Consider the following 19558-nt stretch of genomic DNA (forward strand, 5'->3'; position numbering starts at 1 on the left):
AAATTAGGATAACAACTATTAACTATACATTTTTAAAATATTTTCTATCAACTTAATTAAAAACTTTCCATTAACTTGCCCAGGCTTGGTTATTATCTTAGAGCCAATTAAACTAAACAGAAAGGAAGATGCATAAAAAATAAAAATATAATTACCGTAATGATATATTTAAGTTTTTAACTCAACATTATTTCGGTGTCGAAATACATAATTAATTACTATGCGTTTTAGAGTATATTATAGTAATATAGTGTCTAGGGCTGTAACCTCAGGAGAAGAGACAATATGATGGAATATAATTAATATTATTTATTACTATTATAATAATAATGAATTCAGGAGACAAAACAATTCAACTATTTTATAACAAACGTTTGTTTCTTATAATACAAATAGTTGAAATTGTTTGAATGTGATGTGTATAATTTATATACTTGACAATTATCAAGAGGTAGAAGTACCGTACCTACTTGTAATTTATTAATATTATAAAATTGGTGTAGGTACCTGCTTACAGATTTGATAAAAACATGATCAGAATGAATGACCAGTTCATGATACGAGCACGAGTGTATAGTTGCGTGCAAACAATCAAACTAATAAGGTTCAAGAACTCGATCAATAGGAAAACTCAAACTATACCTACTTGTTGATTCATTTGACGTATATAAAATTGTTCAGCTCGCAGAATTCAAATTTAAAGGTAAATAAACATTTTTTTTAAATTTATAGCATATGATATTAATTTAAAACTATATTTTTATCAAATTATTACGGTTTGTAATAATTATGCTGCCTTGTTAATAATTGTTTTATTATATAAATTATCAATAATTGTGTGTACAATGTATATTGAAAATATGCTCGTTTAATATCCATCTACCTATTTATTTATCAGGTATTTTTATTTATAACTTATAACTTATAACATACCTAAACAATGTTAATACATAACAACTATATTATTGTATTCGGCACACTGCTTAGGCATCTATAATGGTAACTACATACACAATACGGTGTCTATGTCCCATAGTAAAAAAATAATTGTAAAAATAGTGAAAATGTCTATAATTACCAATTACTCATTATTACCGTTCTCAATGACTTTTAATGATACGATTATAATATTTATTGTAGTTAATGTAAGTATAATTAGCTATAGATTGAACTTGGATGTTAGATTAAGAAAATTAGGAGAAGGAAGGATTACCTATGTAATTCTGATTTTCATATTTTAAGAAAACTGTTTTAACCCTTTTAACTGAAAATTAAGAGAACGCTATCCATATATGTGTTACAAACGTACAGCACAGCATATTTACATTCATCAGGACCGATTGTATGCTGTTATTTTTAATATTAGAGTGCATTTATTACTTACTATCAAATTTAAAGGTAAAAACATTATTTGCTCTTAAGCGATAGCTATTTTTTGATATTTTAATCCTTAAGCAAGTTATAAGTAATAAGTAATATATTACAAATCAAAAATGATATAGCTCATATCTATGTACCTAGCTTAAAAATTAAAATATCGAAAAATCCGACAAATAATGTTCTTAGCTTTAACTTTGATGATAGGTTAATTCATTCTTATATTAAAACTAACAACATGCAATCGACTCTGACAAAAAATGTGCAATGCCGTACGTTTGTAAGACGGAGAAACCACTTGCATGTCATGTATTGGGTAGTGTCCTCTGAAGTCCACTGAGATTGTACTAAAGTCTCGTTGATGGACGATGCCTAATGTCTGAATCTAATATTCTTCACTTTCCCAAAGTCTATTCCCTGTGTGCAAAATCTAGTTACATATCTATCACATAACAGTCGCACTGTGAAGTGAGAAGTTTATCATTTTTTCTCAGTGACCACTCAGTGACAACTCACAGACGCTTAACGCCCGGTTTTGTGAAGTTCATCTATGTGATGTCTCAAAAAGTATATAGAAGTACCATCACAATGTAACTACTATGTGATATCTATGTTAAGTGTTAGGGAATGCATTTTTATAATTCAAATGCTTATTGCAGATGTCACATTGATATCTCATTATGTGCAATTAGTCATCTATGGAACGTTACACCACTTAAATTACTATTAATAATTCAGTGAAAAAATTCAAAAAGTACGTTCGGATTTTGTACGATTTTATTGTACAAATGACCACAATTTATTTCCGCCGATCCGGGAATCGATCTTGCTATCCTAACCTACCTAGCCACAAGCCTAACCTACCGGGACACTACTGAGTTAATGACTATAGTCGAACCTCGTCTATTTAAATTGTTTCAAATTGCAATGATAATTTGTGCATTTCATATTATAGGTACCAGCTCTAAAATCAACAGTTGTGAGTTACATTCCCTTCAGTGGTATACGCAGTACGTAGGAGTTTTAAATTTGAAGTGGGAGAATAAAATTAGGTTTTAAATAACTAAGTGAACATACTATATTATATGATATATGAATGCACCTTGCTTATAAGACTAATAAAATCAATAATCATAAATTATTGATAATGTATTAGGTAGGTAGGTGAAATAGATGAAATGACACACAAAATTAGTATTATGCTTGGCCTCTCACAATGCTTACACCGTACTACCGTAGTAGGTACTCTTAAACCAATATAATATACTCTTGATGTAAGTACCTCGTATCTATGGCTTATAAAAGCAGAGTAAAGTACGGCCACATACACTACTAGATATTATACGTATAACATTGAATTTAATGTAGAAAATTTAAATAAACATTATTTAAAACAAATAATACCTTTATTAAATCTTAAAAACAATATATCAATATAAATTATTTAGATATTGAAATATATAATATGATGAACAAAGAATACAAAATAAATTCAATAGTACCTAAATATCATATTATACAAGTTATTACAGTTTATTGTTTAATGTTTATTATATAAAATATACATTAAATTAAAATATAGGTAATAACATTATTTAGTATGCAACAATGCCATAGCTATTGACTTATTATTACTAATTGGAAAAGAAAAACACTTGTACTTTATTGATTCTATATCAATTGATATTAAAGGAGGTTTTGGGATTATATCATGTATATAGTACATTTTAATTATATCTGATGAAATAGGATTTTGAAACATAGGAAATATGTTATATTTGATTGCTTCAATTTTAATTATACCGTTTGAGAATTGAATGATATTTATTACTTTTACTATGCCATGGTCTTTTATGTAAACAAAATTATCTTTTAAATTTGTTGAATTTAGTACATAGTTGTTTAAGATAATTTCTTTATAGTAAGTTTCATCAATTGATCTATTAACTAGAGGGTCATAATTTATTTCATTTTTTAGAATTGGATAGTTGGGTGCAATTGTGGAAGTATCAATATCAATGTGTTCCATTATACGATTATAGGTGTCTTCTAGTGGAAACCTAGCATTTTTACAACTCTTTTTTAAAAACTGTAAATAGTTTTCATATTTAAATGCAGAAAATGTATCTAAACTCCCATGCATCATAACAAAATCAGCAACATGAATTAAGCCATGTACATTGTAGCTTACATATTCTTCTCCATAATGTGTAGAATATTCACTAACAAAACGTTCAATTAACATTTTAGCAACATTGTTATAGGTATAGCATGTTTTAGGAGAAATTAACAGTCTGATTGCGCAACTTAATATCATAAAATGTTTGTACAGACTGTTTTTCAATCTTCCTTTTAGAACTATTGGCCCTGTGTAAATGAGAAAAGTTCTAAACTCAGTAGCTTTCCAATATTCGTGTATATTTTATGATATTATATAATTATACGTCATGTATGATATAATATGTAATGTTAATTTTTCTAATATTATTTAAACTATTAATAGTTTTTCGATAAAAACCCGGTGGATTCATAAATATCACATTATATTAAAATTATATATATATATGTATGTATATATATATTATATATACACTGAGTTAGAATTTCACATATTAAAAGTCGTTGTAACTTCTTTGTGAAGTTACATATTCATATTATAATTAACTATTGATACCAATTAATAACTTCTACCAAACTATACTTATTGTATTCACATATACCAATTGTTGTGCGACGTAATATAGATATCGCAATATAATAATTTTTTCTCTAAATCTATATGATGGCACATAGATGTTACGGTGTGATGTCACTTTTGAGAACAAAAACAGACATCACATAGATTTCATTATCATCTTATTGCACGTAGGGTTACTACCAATGGTATCTTAAAATAAAATGAAAATATTTTTCTTGATATAAAATCACTGAGAGTAGTTTAGAATACACCACTGCACCCGCTTTTGTTGTATAAGCACGTGGGTCACGTGGCATAGAAAATTTAAGTTGGGGGTTCAGTTTTGATGAATCGTTAATTTAAATATGTATTATAGTCAATTTGCCATGTTAAGACGGATACAATAAATTGAGATGTAGCATCTTCTTAATATTTTCATATTTGCCCCTCCCTCAAGTCGTTTTTAATTCATGATAACACATTTTAAATACAAGTAAGTACGTCCATTATTGTACTAGTTTCATATTGCCTATACATTTTTGATTTTGCTTGATGTCCTTAAATAATATGTGTTATACACTTATACTTGAACAATTAAAAATGTACAATAATATAAAATCAGAAATTTGTTTTCATTCAAATTGTTATTTCATTGTGATAGTGGATGACGCAAAATGCCCATACATTCGTCATGCAATGTATATCTATAGTTTCGTTATTGTAGATCGTGTTATTGCCTTATTAGATGAATGCCTTGTCTGGCAAGTAGCTGTACAGTAATAGCTAATTAGTAGAAATACTTTATTTTATTATTATAACGTAGTATGTATAAAATTATATATTATACACATGTACCTGTCAAACAAAATAAACAGAAAATCTAGCGCACAAAGGCCGTCAGATTAGATAAGATATTTATTTAAAACTACACATTATTATAATATAGTTCCAACACCTCAATTCAATATCATTAAATGTAATAACTAATAAGTAATAACAATCATAAAAATCATGTTGTATTTATTAAAAACTATTAGCACGGAAAATAATCATAATTAGAGTTCTATACTATACAATTTTTTGAATTTGAATTTTTAAGAATAATAGTTTTGTGACCTATGCATACGGCATTAGCAAAAAACGATTCGCATGCTTTAATCAGAAATTAGAACGCTGATATTTTATAAATTCAAAATAATAATTAGCTCTAACTTGGGAGATTTTCTTTAAATTTTTATATTTTTTTTTGACTGTTTTAAAAAATACGATCAACAAAATGGCCATCTTGGAAATTTAAAAAACTTATTTGCCCAAAAAAAATTTTTGAAAAAAAAATCGAATATTATGCTATTCAATCAGAATTTCCATACTTATTACTGTAAAAATCTGCATTTAAATATATTGATTTTCCGCGGAGATACTAAGGGTGATACGGGACTTCTGGGACATACTGTATAATATGTGACGGGAAAGGTTTTATCCTGCTCATTTTGCAGTAAAATATTATGTACTGTACTTTGTGTAATACAATTTATTGTGACATTTATATAAGTACCTTTACATAATGCGCTTGCAAGTTGCAAATAAACCTGATTGTTTGGAAACCAAACTGTTGAAACCAAACCAAACCATTGTTAAACGCAGAATAATTAATTTATATAATAAGTAATAACTATTAATGTGTTTAAACAATTACTATAATATTACTTCATAGGTACTACTTATAATCTGATAACGGCCTCGAAAATCACTAGCAAGCTTTTGTCTGGATGATCCAATACTGTATGTCTCTATGCATGTGCGTTATTATGGGACAAAGCTATATATTATGAAAAAATCATAAAAAGCACCATCGACATTTACAGTCGAATACACCAGTGATTATACAAAATATGTCTAAAACTTTAAAATTAAAAATTCCAAGTGGATTATTAGCCCCAAAACATGATTTAATGTTTATTATATATTGTTTTGTGCGCCAATGGTTGGCCCTGTTACCTATCTAGTTTCTTACGTTTTTTATTATTGCATAGACACATCTACCAGCTATACTGAATGATATGACGCATTAGCATTTCACAGGTTTTTCATTAATCATATTGTTAACTTCACTCGTATAACATTTAAAAATTAGTTCTTTTGGAAAATTTTTCCCTGTATACTCTATTATTACAGGGCTAAGTGCAGTCAATGTTATTCAAGACGTATTATAACAAAACATTTCATTGATTTCATGTATACCTACTAATTATTAGTTGTGTTTACAGCTGTACAGGGTACATTTAAATTTTAATTGAGAAATACATAATATTTTGTTTTCTATTAAATTGTACCGAATCCATGCTTTTATTGGGAAAGTTTTGTAAGATCATAGTAGGTACTTAAATCACTAAATCATGATCACAATAAGAAAAAAATCATTTTTACTTGTTTTCTTGGCTGCTTGTGATTTACTATATTACCTATAAATATATAGAGCATCCAATTCATTATTTTTGTTACATAAAACATAGATTATCTATTATTGTTTATTGGTTATTGCCGATTGGTGTTTTGTTCAAGTTACGCGTTGTGCAGTATGCCAGTATTGTAGTAGAAACGTTAATCTATAAACCTATATAAGAGTATATCTAACTCTATGCGTAGGTTTTATGTGTTTCTAATAAATCAAAACAAAATCATGATTATAAAGAGTTCAAAGGGCAAAAATCATCGTATACCTTTATGTGGTAGTTACAATAATGTGCGTTGTGTAAAAAATACTAAGTACTAAGTATAAGTACCATCCTGTGTTTTATTCGTATTTTCTTCAAATCCGACGTTATATATTTAAAATACCTATATAAAATATAAATATATAATAAATAATAGTATATTGTAAATTATATTATAATATAATATCTATTAAAAAGTCAGTATTATGGCCTCACGAGAATCGACGTCTATTTAGTGATGTATTTCAGATTTTCTATATTAACACTGTTTAAATAAATTATAAACTTACCTGGATAAATAATATTCCGATTTATATTTATATTTTTATATGTGAACACAATTTGGTTGATATTCAAGTTTATCTTCTATATTATAATATATTATACGATTATATGACTTAAGTTTTCAATAATCACATTATATACATTATAACAGTATAACACTAATTGAATTTTAAAACATAAATGAGTCGAGTATCTAATATGTTGGAGGGTATACCTATTTAATTATTAATTGTGGACCTGTTTGTTTTACAATTTGGATTGTATAATATACCCGCTCAAGCAAAGAAGAGGCACGTTCTCGTGGAGTCCATTCTTCAAATATAAACTATCAAGTGGTTGTAACTGTTATAACACTATTGCAAATGCAGTAAACTCTCGTTATGTTAAATCCCAAATGAAACAGAACAAATTTGGAGATATTAAAAGTTTAAGGTATTGGGTTTTATTTAAATGGAATATTAGTGTAATGGTACAGTTTCAAGGGGATTTCAATTTTAAATTTAGTTCGAGGTATCGGCGTCCCGCATAATAAGAATTTACTGTAATATTCTCACTCTTCGTTCGCTCCACTTTCGTCCATACTTAACCTTGAAACATTATGCTAATCGAACACCGCCACGTACGTTTGGACTTATATACTTCTTGTTTAAGCTTTTGCCCGAAAATATATTGACTGTCTTGTTTTTTTTAGTCGTTGATCGTTGCATTCCACGCCAACTCGTAGTACTGGACAGTCTAAATACTTATAATATTTTAGCCTTAAAGCAACTGAAATTAACACCCCATGCATACTAAAATCATGAAAACTATAAACTAATTAGGAAACTAACCGTAGTCTGTATCTGTATATATTGTATTCGTTGTAGGTATTATTGCTTTTAATATTAACCTAAATTATATAATTGGGCTTCACCCCCTGTTCAAAATGAATAATATGTACTGTTAAGAGACCCGAGGAAATTTTACAAGGACGCCATAAAGGATGTTTGATATACCTTTCGATACTCCAGTCCGATGTCCATTAGCACAGTTGTAGAGGTAGTTGTTGTTGCGGTACACCTTATAATTTTTTTTCTATCCCTCAATAAAAAAACGTAGGTCTCGTATATGTCCAGTTAATGGTTTGTTTACGTCCAGTCGCTTATCGCGTTTATTATATAGTGTATACATTGGTACATGCGATACATGTTTGAAAGTGATGTTAAATTATACGGTAAAATCGCACAAATATCTGAGTGAAAGCCACAACTCGTTTCAGCTGAGAATTATATGTATTTATACCTACCTATATTGATAAGGTTAATTATATGCTGAAAAATAAGAAAACACACCGGCGTATACCTACAATTATATTATACGAGTTCGACGAGGCTTCGGTGGATTTTCAATTTTGATCCTACAGTATGTGTTTTTTGCAAATTATGCTGGACGATTCTTTTAACACGATTCGGTGGATATATATATCTACACGTCGAGGAGATTGAAACGCTTTTGTCTTTTTGGAATAATATTTATTTGGACATGTTAATAAGTTAGTTACAGCATCATAGGTGGGGGGCATATTTGGTTTACGCCTGCAATCTCATATAAAATATAGATATACTTCTCGTAACTATATACGCTATTAAGTACGTTCGAGTGCATAAATAGCGTTGACTTTTGATTATCCTTACATATTACAATAATTTATAATGCATATTATACAATGTGAATGGTAATTTTTAAACGGATTAAGTTTTTTGATTTAATATTTTCGACGAGTCATCGTTATGACGACTAGAACCATGCGTTGTATCAAAATATAGTATCGACGGGTACGCGTTAAAAGAGTCCGCCCTGTATCTTTACGTGCCCAGTGTTTATATATAGATATATATTATATATTATTATGATCATATTGTTGATAAATTCCTCGAGCCAGCGACGGAGGTAAAACGATTTGTCCTTAAACATACAACTATGATAGACTTATCGAATTATAATTATATTTATATGATTATAGGTATAATGTGTATTTATGTATAGTAACGAAAGCGACTTGGGTAAACTCCCCGAGTTAGGTTCACAGCTGGCTCGCCCGTACAATAATGTAGAAAATAGTTTTCTTCTGGTAAATATGACACCATGTTATAATAATGAGTTTGAAAAAGTTATATTTGTTTTTTATCGACTGCTATTTTTGAATTATTTATCAAGATAACCCTGAAAAACCGTGTACTGTGTTTAAGATTTAATATTAAGGGAGTTATTCGTTTAAACCTTATGGTGTATAAGTTGTAAGCATTCAAAGAATTACATCGACGTGATAATTTTGGATATAGCTTGAGACCAGATTTTATGACTTGGTAATCTTAGGTATGTAATGAAGCGTGTATAATATAAATGTTAACTGATAACTTATTGAATATCGGGGGAAGGTTTTTAGGCTAAACTGTTTATTTTGTGGGTGGGTATGAATGTGGGATAATTGGTGTTTTAACATCGATTTATATTTATGGAATGAGGTACGTGATTGAGTGAATGATTTTGTGTGCACAATAATATATACAATATAATTTTAAGTGCTTTCGACTATCATGTCCTGTCTATCGATACCGGATGATCCTTTTTATATAAGACACTTTAACTCTAACTAACATTATTTCAAAAACTATTATTGTATATATTTTTTGCATAATCCGAAGTCATTAAAAATTCATACAAAGCAACATTTTTTTAAATGAAGTATATTTTATAAATTTGTTATAACTTATGACGAGAGGAGTGGAATTGCACAAGGGCACCCTGAAAAATGATTGGTACACTATTCTACTCAAACAATTTTGAATAATTACAATTAATTAACTACTATTTTAGTTTTAACCTTAATTTAACCGTACAGGGCTGTTCCTACTACGTTTGAACTTGTCCTGTATGTATAAATAAATAATTATCAGAAAAATATTAACGTTACTTTTTAATGACTTCAATTAATGTGAAAAAAATATATTCAAAAATTTTAATAAAATAATGAGTATCTTATACGTTTAAAGGATCACCCTGTATAAGCTGGGAAGAAAATAAAAAGTGGGGTAACCCATCTCGCGGAGGTGGAACGCACCTGGTCAGGTACGACCGCCGTATAAAAAACGCGCGCTTTCCGGTACGGAAACTACAATTATATTATTAGCGTACTAGCGCATACGATTGTCCATAAAACATAATAAACTTATTCGTCCACGCTAAGACACAGTAAACCTCGCGATAGTAATAAGGTATCAGCTTCCGCGTGATGCTCGTGGTATCTTGCTCCCTGCGAATTTGATTATACCATTTTAAACTCGGGTGATACAGCACACGCATGGTATAAACTCGGGTGATATAGCACACGTATGGTATAAACTCGGGCGATGAAGCACATGCATGGTATAGAATCCAATATGTGTATATTTTATAATAGTAATATTATATGTGTGTGACGTGCGTATCTGCGCAGGTGTTGTTATGGAACGCGTCAGTCAGCAGCAACAACAGCAGTGCGTCAAGAGAAGAGAGGTCCCGACCACGACGATGGACGACGACGACGACAACGAGCGACAACAGCCGATGCCGTGGCCGACGAAGAGGCCGTGCAGCCGGGCGACGCAGGAACAAGTGCCACGGGACGTCGACGGAGACGACTGCAGCTCGACGGTGCGGGCCATAAGGGGCTACTGCCGGAAACGGAACATGCCGTCGGACGTGTACCGGCCGGTGGTGCAGCAGGACGCTAATCGGTGCAGTGGCGGCAAGTTCCGGCTGACCGATCTGATCGGCGAGCTGCACAGGGTGTTCGCAGAGGACCGCGTCAACGTCGAGTACGTGCAGTACCTGATGGAGTCGTACCGGAGTGACCCGGCCGAGTGGCTCAAGTACGCCAAGTTCAACAAGTTCCGGTACACCAGGAACCTGGTGGACGCAGGCAACGGTAAGTTCAACCTAATGGTGTTGTGCTGGGGTGAGGGCGACGGTTCGTCCATACACAACCACCCGGAGTCGGATTGCATAATGAAAATGCTCGCTGGACAGCTGACCGAAGTGAGGTTTGCATGGCCCGAGAAGTCCGCAGTCGACGGCGACGACGTAGACGAGGACGACCAACAGCTCCAGCCCATGTGCGAAATAGGACGGACGCTCCTGGAAACAGACGGCGTGTGTCACATAAACGGTCAGAATATAATGATATAATAATACACATATAAGTTAGCTTAAAGTTGTAATATTATTAAGTATACCTGAGCGCGTTAGGGGTTATGCTTGTCCCCTTCAACGACTCTATAATTTTCAAACGACGAATTTTCGTACACTGAAGTCGATCTTTACAATGTGTGGTTCGTATAGTATTTGTTTGCAAACCTATTTATTGGATTATATTGAACAATTATTGAAATCGTTGTTTTTCACGTGGTGTTTCTTTAAACCCTGATAGTTAATTATGTATTCGTTAAAACCATAATATATGATTTCCATTCTTTATTATTATTCATACACGCATTATAGTTATGCAAGTATTAAAGTTTAGGCGGGCGTGAACGAGAACAAACTGCGCATGTGTACCACTTAACAATATAATATTATATTGCCCGCGGGTCCATCATATACAATACAATATATAAAATATATTTGCCATGGCCTTAACTTTTTAAGCGAACGGTCTAAATATATAAAGTTTGTAGGTAAGTGAAGTTAATACAATCATATTGTACCTATAACCTGTAGCCTGGATGTTAAACATCTCGTGATTTAACATAAAATTATAATAAGACGTATTTTATTTTATTCCTTTTTTAAACTATATTATTTACGTTACAAGGACTTGAAAAATAAATAAACGTTGATTTAAATTTCTTGTTGATTTTAATGGAATAAATGCATAATCGTGCATTCGTGCACATGATATTTCGATAGTTATTATAGTAACTAAAACTTTATAGGTAGGTACTATTTTTAGTTCGTGCATTTTCACGCCCTAGTCAAAGGTGAATTTTTTTTTAGTACAACATAAAATTAGCGCTCCGAAAGTTTCATTTATAAAATGTAGTATACGAATATACGATAGGCATATTGTTGAGAAATTTCATCTAATATATTATTATCATAATTTGTAGATTGACTTTAGCTATATTGCTGAGCAGGAGTCGTTTTTTTTAATTTTATCGTAATAACTAATATAACTAATAATAGTAATAATATTGTTTATAACGGAATAAATTCCAATTACATTTTAAATAAACTAGCTTCGTGAATATTTAAGAAAAAAAATTATTATTTTATATAAATCAAATTAGTTGCTCCAAACATGATAAATCTACAATAATATATTATGGTATTAAGATGTCTACAACTCTTACCAACTTTTTGGTCAAGTAAGTAGATGTGAAAAATTGTTATGTAGACAATTATTTTACTATATATATTGCATTTTTAAATGCGTTATGCTCTCTTTCTATCGTATATTGTTTTTAAATTTGCAATTTTTACTAGAAACTACTGAAAATGTAGTAAGCATTGCATTTATACACATTTTAGTACGTTTTTATTCTTATCATTATTTAAAAATGCATGAAACAAAGTAACCCAAATAATATATTATCATGTGTTATATGTTTTAAGTTTAATTGTTACGAGATAGTATGTAAGTACGCTATCACAGCTAATGTATAAAATAGGTTGAGAATTATTCCGAATTAGCCATAATATATTAATATCTGTGTTACCCGTGGGTTCGTTTGTATGATGACAATTTTTAATGTAATATATTGATTTAATTTACACGTTGTCTGATGTGCCTATTTGATACCTATAAATCATAATATTATATACAAATTTATATTATACAGCATTTCGATTATATTCGATAATGTAGATATTGTTTTTCAATTGATTGTAGGTACAATTTTTCCTCAATAGGGGGCCAATATTTGTTTGTCCCTTTCCCCACCCGTTATCACACAAATTTTTACTGACGTATATTTATTTAAGAAAATCTTATAGTTTCATTTTTTTTGATATGACTTATTAATATTATATAATACAGTATACAAACATTGGGATAACAAATAAAACTTTGGAGGGCCAGTACGGGGGCCACTGTTTTTTTTTTAGAGAACCCGACCCTCTAATCCCCCCCTCTGTGGTGACTTACCTGACTCCTGTCCGATCATTTAATGATGTCGGTTAGTTAGTTAATTATTATATATTTATATGAAACAAGGCGTGTCGTTACGACAAATACAATAGCCATATTATAGTGTATTAATGTGTATACGCGGAATACCTACGTCATCAGCCAATTGTTTTTTATAAACGAATCGTTAAACATTTGTTATTTACTATCGATTGAGGGATAAAGAAAAATATCGTTCGTGCATTAAACAAATAGCATGGTATAATATATTATGCGCACACCTGCGGATTATATAGTGATCTCACTGCAGCTGATATACATTGTACATTATTGCTGTATAAATATATTAGCTTTCGGTGTGATTGCCGGCCCAAGCTCTTTAAGTAATCTCACCAGATAGGCAGATAGACGATAAAATCGATCAATCCTTTAGTGTAGGTACGCTCTTTTATATAGTGCACGATAAATGATAATGCTGTTTTCGCTGTACGACTACTTTAAGTGCGAATCCGCGTGCTATAATTATAAATTATAACTTATAAGATTACCTACGGGCATTAGCAAACAACACTTGACGTTACCCCTTACCCACGTCGATCGTATATAATACGCACTTTGGCATTTGCCTGCGTGTATATAAGTACCTACGTCAGTCGACGCGAGATCGGTAATAAACTTATCGAGATAACTACTATTCGACTCAAAACACAACAATCTTCAATCGCGTACCCGAAAATTATAGTCAAGCACTCAATCCGTACGTTTTTATACAGGTTGATTCACCTGTACAAAAATATAAAATAAATTTAATATTGGTTCTAATTGAACCATTTTTACAAATTGTAAATATTTATTGATAAATATTAATTAGGTAATATAATGAGTAATGACTACAATTTTCAAATCACCATAGGTAGCCCCTTTATCTTCCAAACTCACTAACATGGACTTATATTATCCTTAGTATCTAGGTACACAAAGTTAAATAACTCAGAAACTACTCGTTTGAATTTTAATCTTCATATTATGTTATAACTTTCGGAAAAATTATCCGCTAAATAATTTACAAAAGAAATGGGAGAGGGAGGTTCTCATTTTAAAAACAGAAGTTTGTAATTTGTATAAACACAGGACACTCCTTAAGTAGTAGAAATAATCTCAAGAATTGTAAAATGAGGTACCTTAAGTATAATATTTAAAAATTGGAGTTACGCAAAATAAAAAGTGTACATATATATAACCGTTAAGGCAGATAAAATACGAAAATAGGAATACACCAGTAGCACAGTAAAATCTGTAAAGTTATCTGTCAAGTAGAACAAAATTTAAAAAAAAAAAATTCCGGGCCAAAGCCGGGTAATATGAATTATAAAAACAGTAACCTGACGATTTAAAATATAACATTTATATTTGTATACTTGATATTGCTCGGTTGTCCATTGCAGCGGTTTCCGTCGACTCTGTCCGTATTATATTGGGCTATTACATTTACATATTATTGCTAATCACCGCGAATTTGACTGAACTCTGTGCGCTTGTTTAAAAAGAGAAACGCTCTTTAAGTAGTATATATTATTTCCGATCGAATAACTTGAGTTCAGTGTACCTATATTTACCTATATAGCTATATCTACCCAAACACGCAAATAACCAAAAACAAAAACATCCGAAAATGTTGTTTGCATTTCACCTCATCTGCGCATACAAATAATATAAATATAATAATACCATTTGAATACCTATACCGCAATACCGCATTAATTAAAAACACATATATGTATATAGTAGATATATAATATGTTTATGCTATATATACATATATGATATATAGTTCCGGTTGAACAACTCGCTTTATTTTACATAATATTTTAATATTTGCACAAATATGTGCGAGATCTTTTTTACGTGTGTGCAGTTCTATAGGTATAGTATATAGCTTCCTGACTAATTAAATATTTACAACACCATTTTTTTCTCCTTATATGAGATTCTAAAATCTAAACTCCAAATCTCCTATACTTACTCTTTGCGTTACATTTGTATGTATTTTAGGTGCATCTGATTTTAAATCAAAAAAGTGATTCCTAAAGAGCATAGTCTAGAAACTTATAAATTCAACTATTTTTTCGAAATTGCAATAGAATTTAAGGAAGTATGTTTCATTTACTACCGATTTTAGTAGTTTTTATAATTATGCAAACAAGAATAATATATTTCATTTATCGCGATGGATTGACATGTACGTGCTTGTGCGAGAGTTACATCCTGCGGTGGTTACCCGACGTGTACTCCAGAAACACACACTAATGTTAGTTTACTATACTCACAGTTCACACATAGACATGGCTGAAAATGTCCATGTCATATGAATTGCCTAAATATTACTCCTTAACACACCCTGGAGCCCCTTAATGTAACATTACGATGACCCCCCCCCCCCCTGCGACGTACAATTTACCGTGACACTAAAATATAAATATCAATGTTAAGTACAATTATTTCATCCAAAATATTAATATTTAATAATAAAGGGGTAGGTATGAATATGCTCTTAAGAATGTATTAATTGACATTTTTTCAAATCATATTATTTTATTAAAACAATAAAAAAAAAAAAAATTTACAAAGTGTCTTCACTAGAAGGCTTCTTAAATCCGTCCTTTCCTCAAGCCACTTATTCTATTATCTATTTTACTTATTGTTCATTTTTATTGTAACAGATTGTAAATAAAAATTATAAAAATAAAAAAAAAAAAAAAAAAACAATAAAATATACTTGATTAACATTATCGAAAACTTTTTTTTCTAAATATTTATAACGTGCGTAAATGCTTCCCCTAAATATGACCGCAAACTTTCACGTACGTTGTGAATTTATCGATATATATTTAATAGATGTATACATTTTATTCATCGATCTTCTTTCATTTATTTATTTATTTTTGTATTATTCCCTCAGATGCGATGGGACTACACCGCGTAGAAAACGCCAGTCACACCGACAAGGCCGTAAGTCTGCACTTGTACTGTCCGCCGTTCGAAGAGTGCTCCACGTTCAACCAGCAAACTGGTCACGAGACGATGGCTAAATCGGCGTTTTGGTCAATTTACGGCGAAAAAGTTTCCAAGGTAAATTATATTCTCATAATTCATAAATTGCTTGCATAAATACACACCCACGACCCACGTCAGATAATAGATGGTAGATGATACAAAATACTTTTTAAAAGTATATTCAAATACAGTTACCGATACTTATTTCAAAAATTATTTAAAATTACGTACTAGACAACTCAGTAAAAAATGTATTTTGTATATAAAAGTATTTATAGATAATTTCAACTCTTTCAAATTTTGTATAAGTTAAGTATTTTTTTTACCTTATAAATCAACTGAACCAAATTTCATATTTTAGGTTAATTTTATTGATAATTTTAATTTTTATACATATTTTCAGTTTTTATTTTACGTGATCAAAATTAAAATATAAAATATATAATATACCTAATCAAAAAGAATAATTATTTGAAAATTAGTATTTGATTTTTAGTGCAGATACTTTTAGAAAGTAATTAATGTATATGATACGTACTTGAGTAGATAATTAAAAAGTATTTGAATACTTTTAAACAATAGTTAGTACCTACTTTACAAGACTGCAGTCTGCAGATAAATATTTTAAGCGCAACTACTATTACTAAGGCTGTAGCCACGAGGAGGGGGGGACTTCACGTGTTCAGTAGCGTCTACATAACTTTAGTATGTGTGTGCATGGTGGGGGGGGGTGAAGGGAAGGGTCTTTGTAATATTTGTGGACTGGTCCTTTTAGAATCCACCACTAACCCTTCCCTCTATAGTATCCTTACTCCTGGTGAACATATGAATATTATTGTTATTTGGACTTTGGTGAATAATGATTATTATTGCTACCTATATCGGCTATCATCAGTTTATTTTCTTGTCTGGTTCAATTTTTAAACGTTATAGGTACTGTTTCAAATTTTAATTTTTAAAATTGTTTCTTTGTTCGTCTCGGACATTAAAAATGTACGGACGGTCAAACGTTTTGAGACCTAACTACTGCAGATTTGTTTAGTTTCCGCGCACCATACTATTTCAAAAAAAACAATAGTCGAACACGAAGTGCATAATATATCATGATGAATTACGTCTATTAAAAATGCAGTTCGTGTTCAAATGTCTTGATAGTTAGTAGTTATACTGCAAATATGTAAAACCATTTTTTCTGTATAAACCAAGAAGTAGTTTTAGAACTGTCGAAATATAATAATTGCTTTAAAATTTAAATATTTACACACACACTATAGGCTCGACTCGGCCTGCGTGTACCTCTAATTATTAATATTTTAAATATTTTTTTTCTTTTCAGAAACGTGCTGAAGAACATGTACCTGCAGATGATAATTAAGATTGAGTTGCAAAAATAATCGTACATTTTTTATGATACCTTGTATTTTGATTTAGATGATGAATTACTAATTTTATTATACTATCATATCACAATACTATATCTATTTCAATTATCGATATTGTTATATTATATACAAAATTTTGTCTGAAATCATGTGTCATGTTAGATATAATATGTATAAATATATTATATATTATTATTATCGGTAAACGATATTGTATTTTACTATTTTAATATATTATTATATATTTTTTTAAAGTATTAATACGCATTAAGTCGATAATTATTATGTGCGACATATACCTATAAACCACCGGCATTAAAATTATATATATATTATGTATTACAAATTCTAATAGACATATTGTTATTGTGTTATCATTAGGGTGGACATTTAAATGCCCTTAAAAGTTAAAACGTATTAAATATGCATGCAGTTATATCCTAAAAAATGAACAAAATTGGAAATACCCTCTAAAAAAATTGTAGATATTGTAATATTTTTGAAATTGTTGTCGTTATGATATTACCTATATACCAAAAAGTGCAATATAACGAGTTATAAAATCTCAAAACCTTCTGAGTTCCGGTTTTTGAATTACTGAAAAAGGAAAAAGCCTGACATGACAAGTTGAAATCATTATGGGAAAATAGAAGTGTAGTAAAATAAAAATCGAATTCAGACAACATCTGTGGCACCCAATTAACTAGCCAGAAGAGAACAGCCAACTTTAAATGGATTTCACACACATCTAGAAAGATATCGTACTGTATCCTTCAAAAATTTAAAAAATCAAGGAATCAAGAATATGTTAATGCAGATTTCACAAACAAATAATAACCCGTATCTTTGTCAAGTGTAACCTATTCTGATTTTGAGGCAGTATGCAAGATATTGACAATTTGGACGAATAATCTGGTAAAAGCCTAGACTACACACACACGCATATATAATGTCTCCGTCTTACAAATTTACAACATTATAGCAAAAACTGCTTTGCGTGGGACAACTATAGGTACTCAATCTGTAGTTATAATAGAATTACCGAAATTCCTCAATGCATATAGGAAAGAACTTTATCTGTGCCATAGTCCGTAGCTTTTTTTATTATTTGTATAACATAAATATTAAATACAATTAAAGTTATCAGTTTGAGAACATTAGATTTTTTTGTTTTCTTCATTTAATTATTAAAAACTATTTGTTAGTGCTATAAAAAAAAATAAAAACCTATTACGGCATGGGTAAAGTTTATCTCTAGGCGTTGTGAAATTTTGATAATTATTCTACTATTAATACAGAGGAGGAAGTATAGTTTTCCCGCGCAAAACAGTTTTTGCTATGTGGCGCCTATGTCGTACATTTTGTAAGACTGAGACAACACATGCGGTTTTAGTATCGCAATAGAACTCCCAATCCATATGTAATATTATGAGCCTTTACGACGGTATAGTTAACAAACATATCATAAAATACGTTTCCAATTAAGAGGTTACAAAATATTGAATCGGAAAATATCAAAAATTGTATAAACAAAACCACAGACAAGTATATAATATAATAATTATTATTATGATCTAAGGACAAAACATAAAATCTCATCTTATCAGTGGTATAAAATACTAAAATCACTATTACAAATTAATGTTGTCCAGGAACCAGGAGGACACCATATGATTAATTAATACAGCATATCATAGATTTTTTAAAATAATAGGTGGTCCCCTCATTATTGTCTAAAAAGGTTGAAGACAGAAGACCCCCTGGATCCAAGCCAAAGAACTTGGAAGATTAAATTACCAGTTACTACTGAACTGTAAAAATTATTATCTTAAATCGTGGTAGATATTATTATATAATTATATTATTATCAATATATAATATTATATTATATTATGCAGTAACCACAACGGTCAGAAACCGTAAT

At 30.2% G+C, this 19558-nt stretch overlaps 1 protein-coding gene across 2 annotated transcripts; it reads left to right on the top strand.

Moving 5' to 3' along the window:
• The first annotated feature begins 537 nt into the window (after window positions 1-537).
• Window positions 538-17840, top strand: LOC132946845 (cysteine dioxygenase type 1). 2 transcript variants are annotated; one of them, XM_061016943.1, is made up of 4 exons: window positions 538-703; window positions 10529-11239; window positions 16158-16327; window positions 17589-17840. In XM_061016943.1, exons 2-4 carry the CDS (start codon window positions 10537-10539, stop codon window positions 17625-17627), a joined length of 912 nt encoding a protein of 303 aa, XP_060872926.1. In that variant the 5' UTR covers window positions 538-703; window positions 10529-10536; the 3' UTR covers window positions 17628-17840. The 2 variants fall into 2 exon arrangements, with proteins under 2 accessions (XP_060872926.1, XP_060872925.1); XM_061016942.1 differs by lacking the exon at window positions 538-703 and adding an exon at window positions 10240-10458.
• Window positions 17841-19558: the final 1718 nt, after the last annotated feature.

Source organism: Metopolophium dirhodum, chromosome 6 (genome assembly GCF_019925205.1).
Source record: "Metopolophium dirhodum isolate CAU chromosome 6, ASM1992520v1, whole genome shotgun sequence".
Lineage (NCBI taxonomy): Eukaryota > Metazoa > Arthropoda > Insecta > Hemiptera > Aphididae > Metopolophium > Metopolophium dirhodum.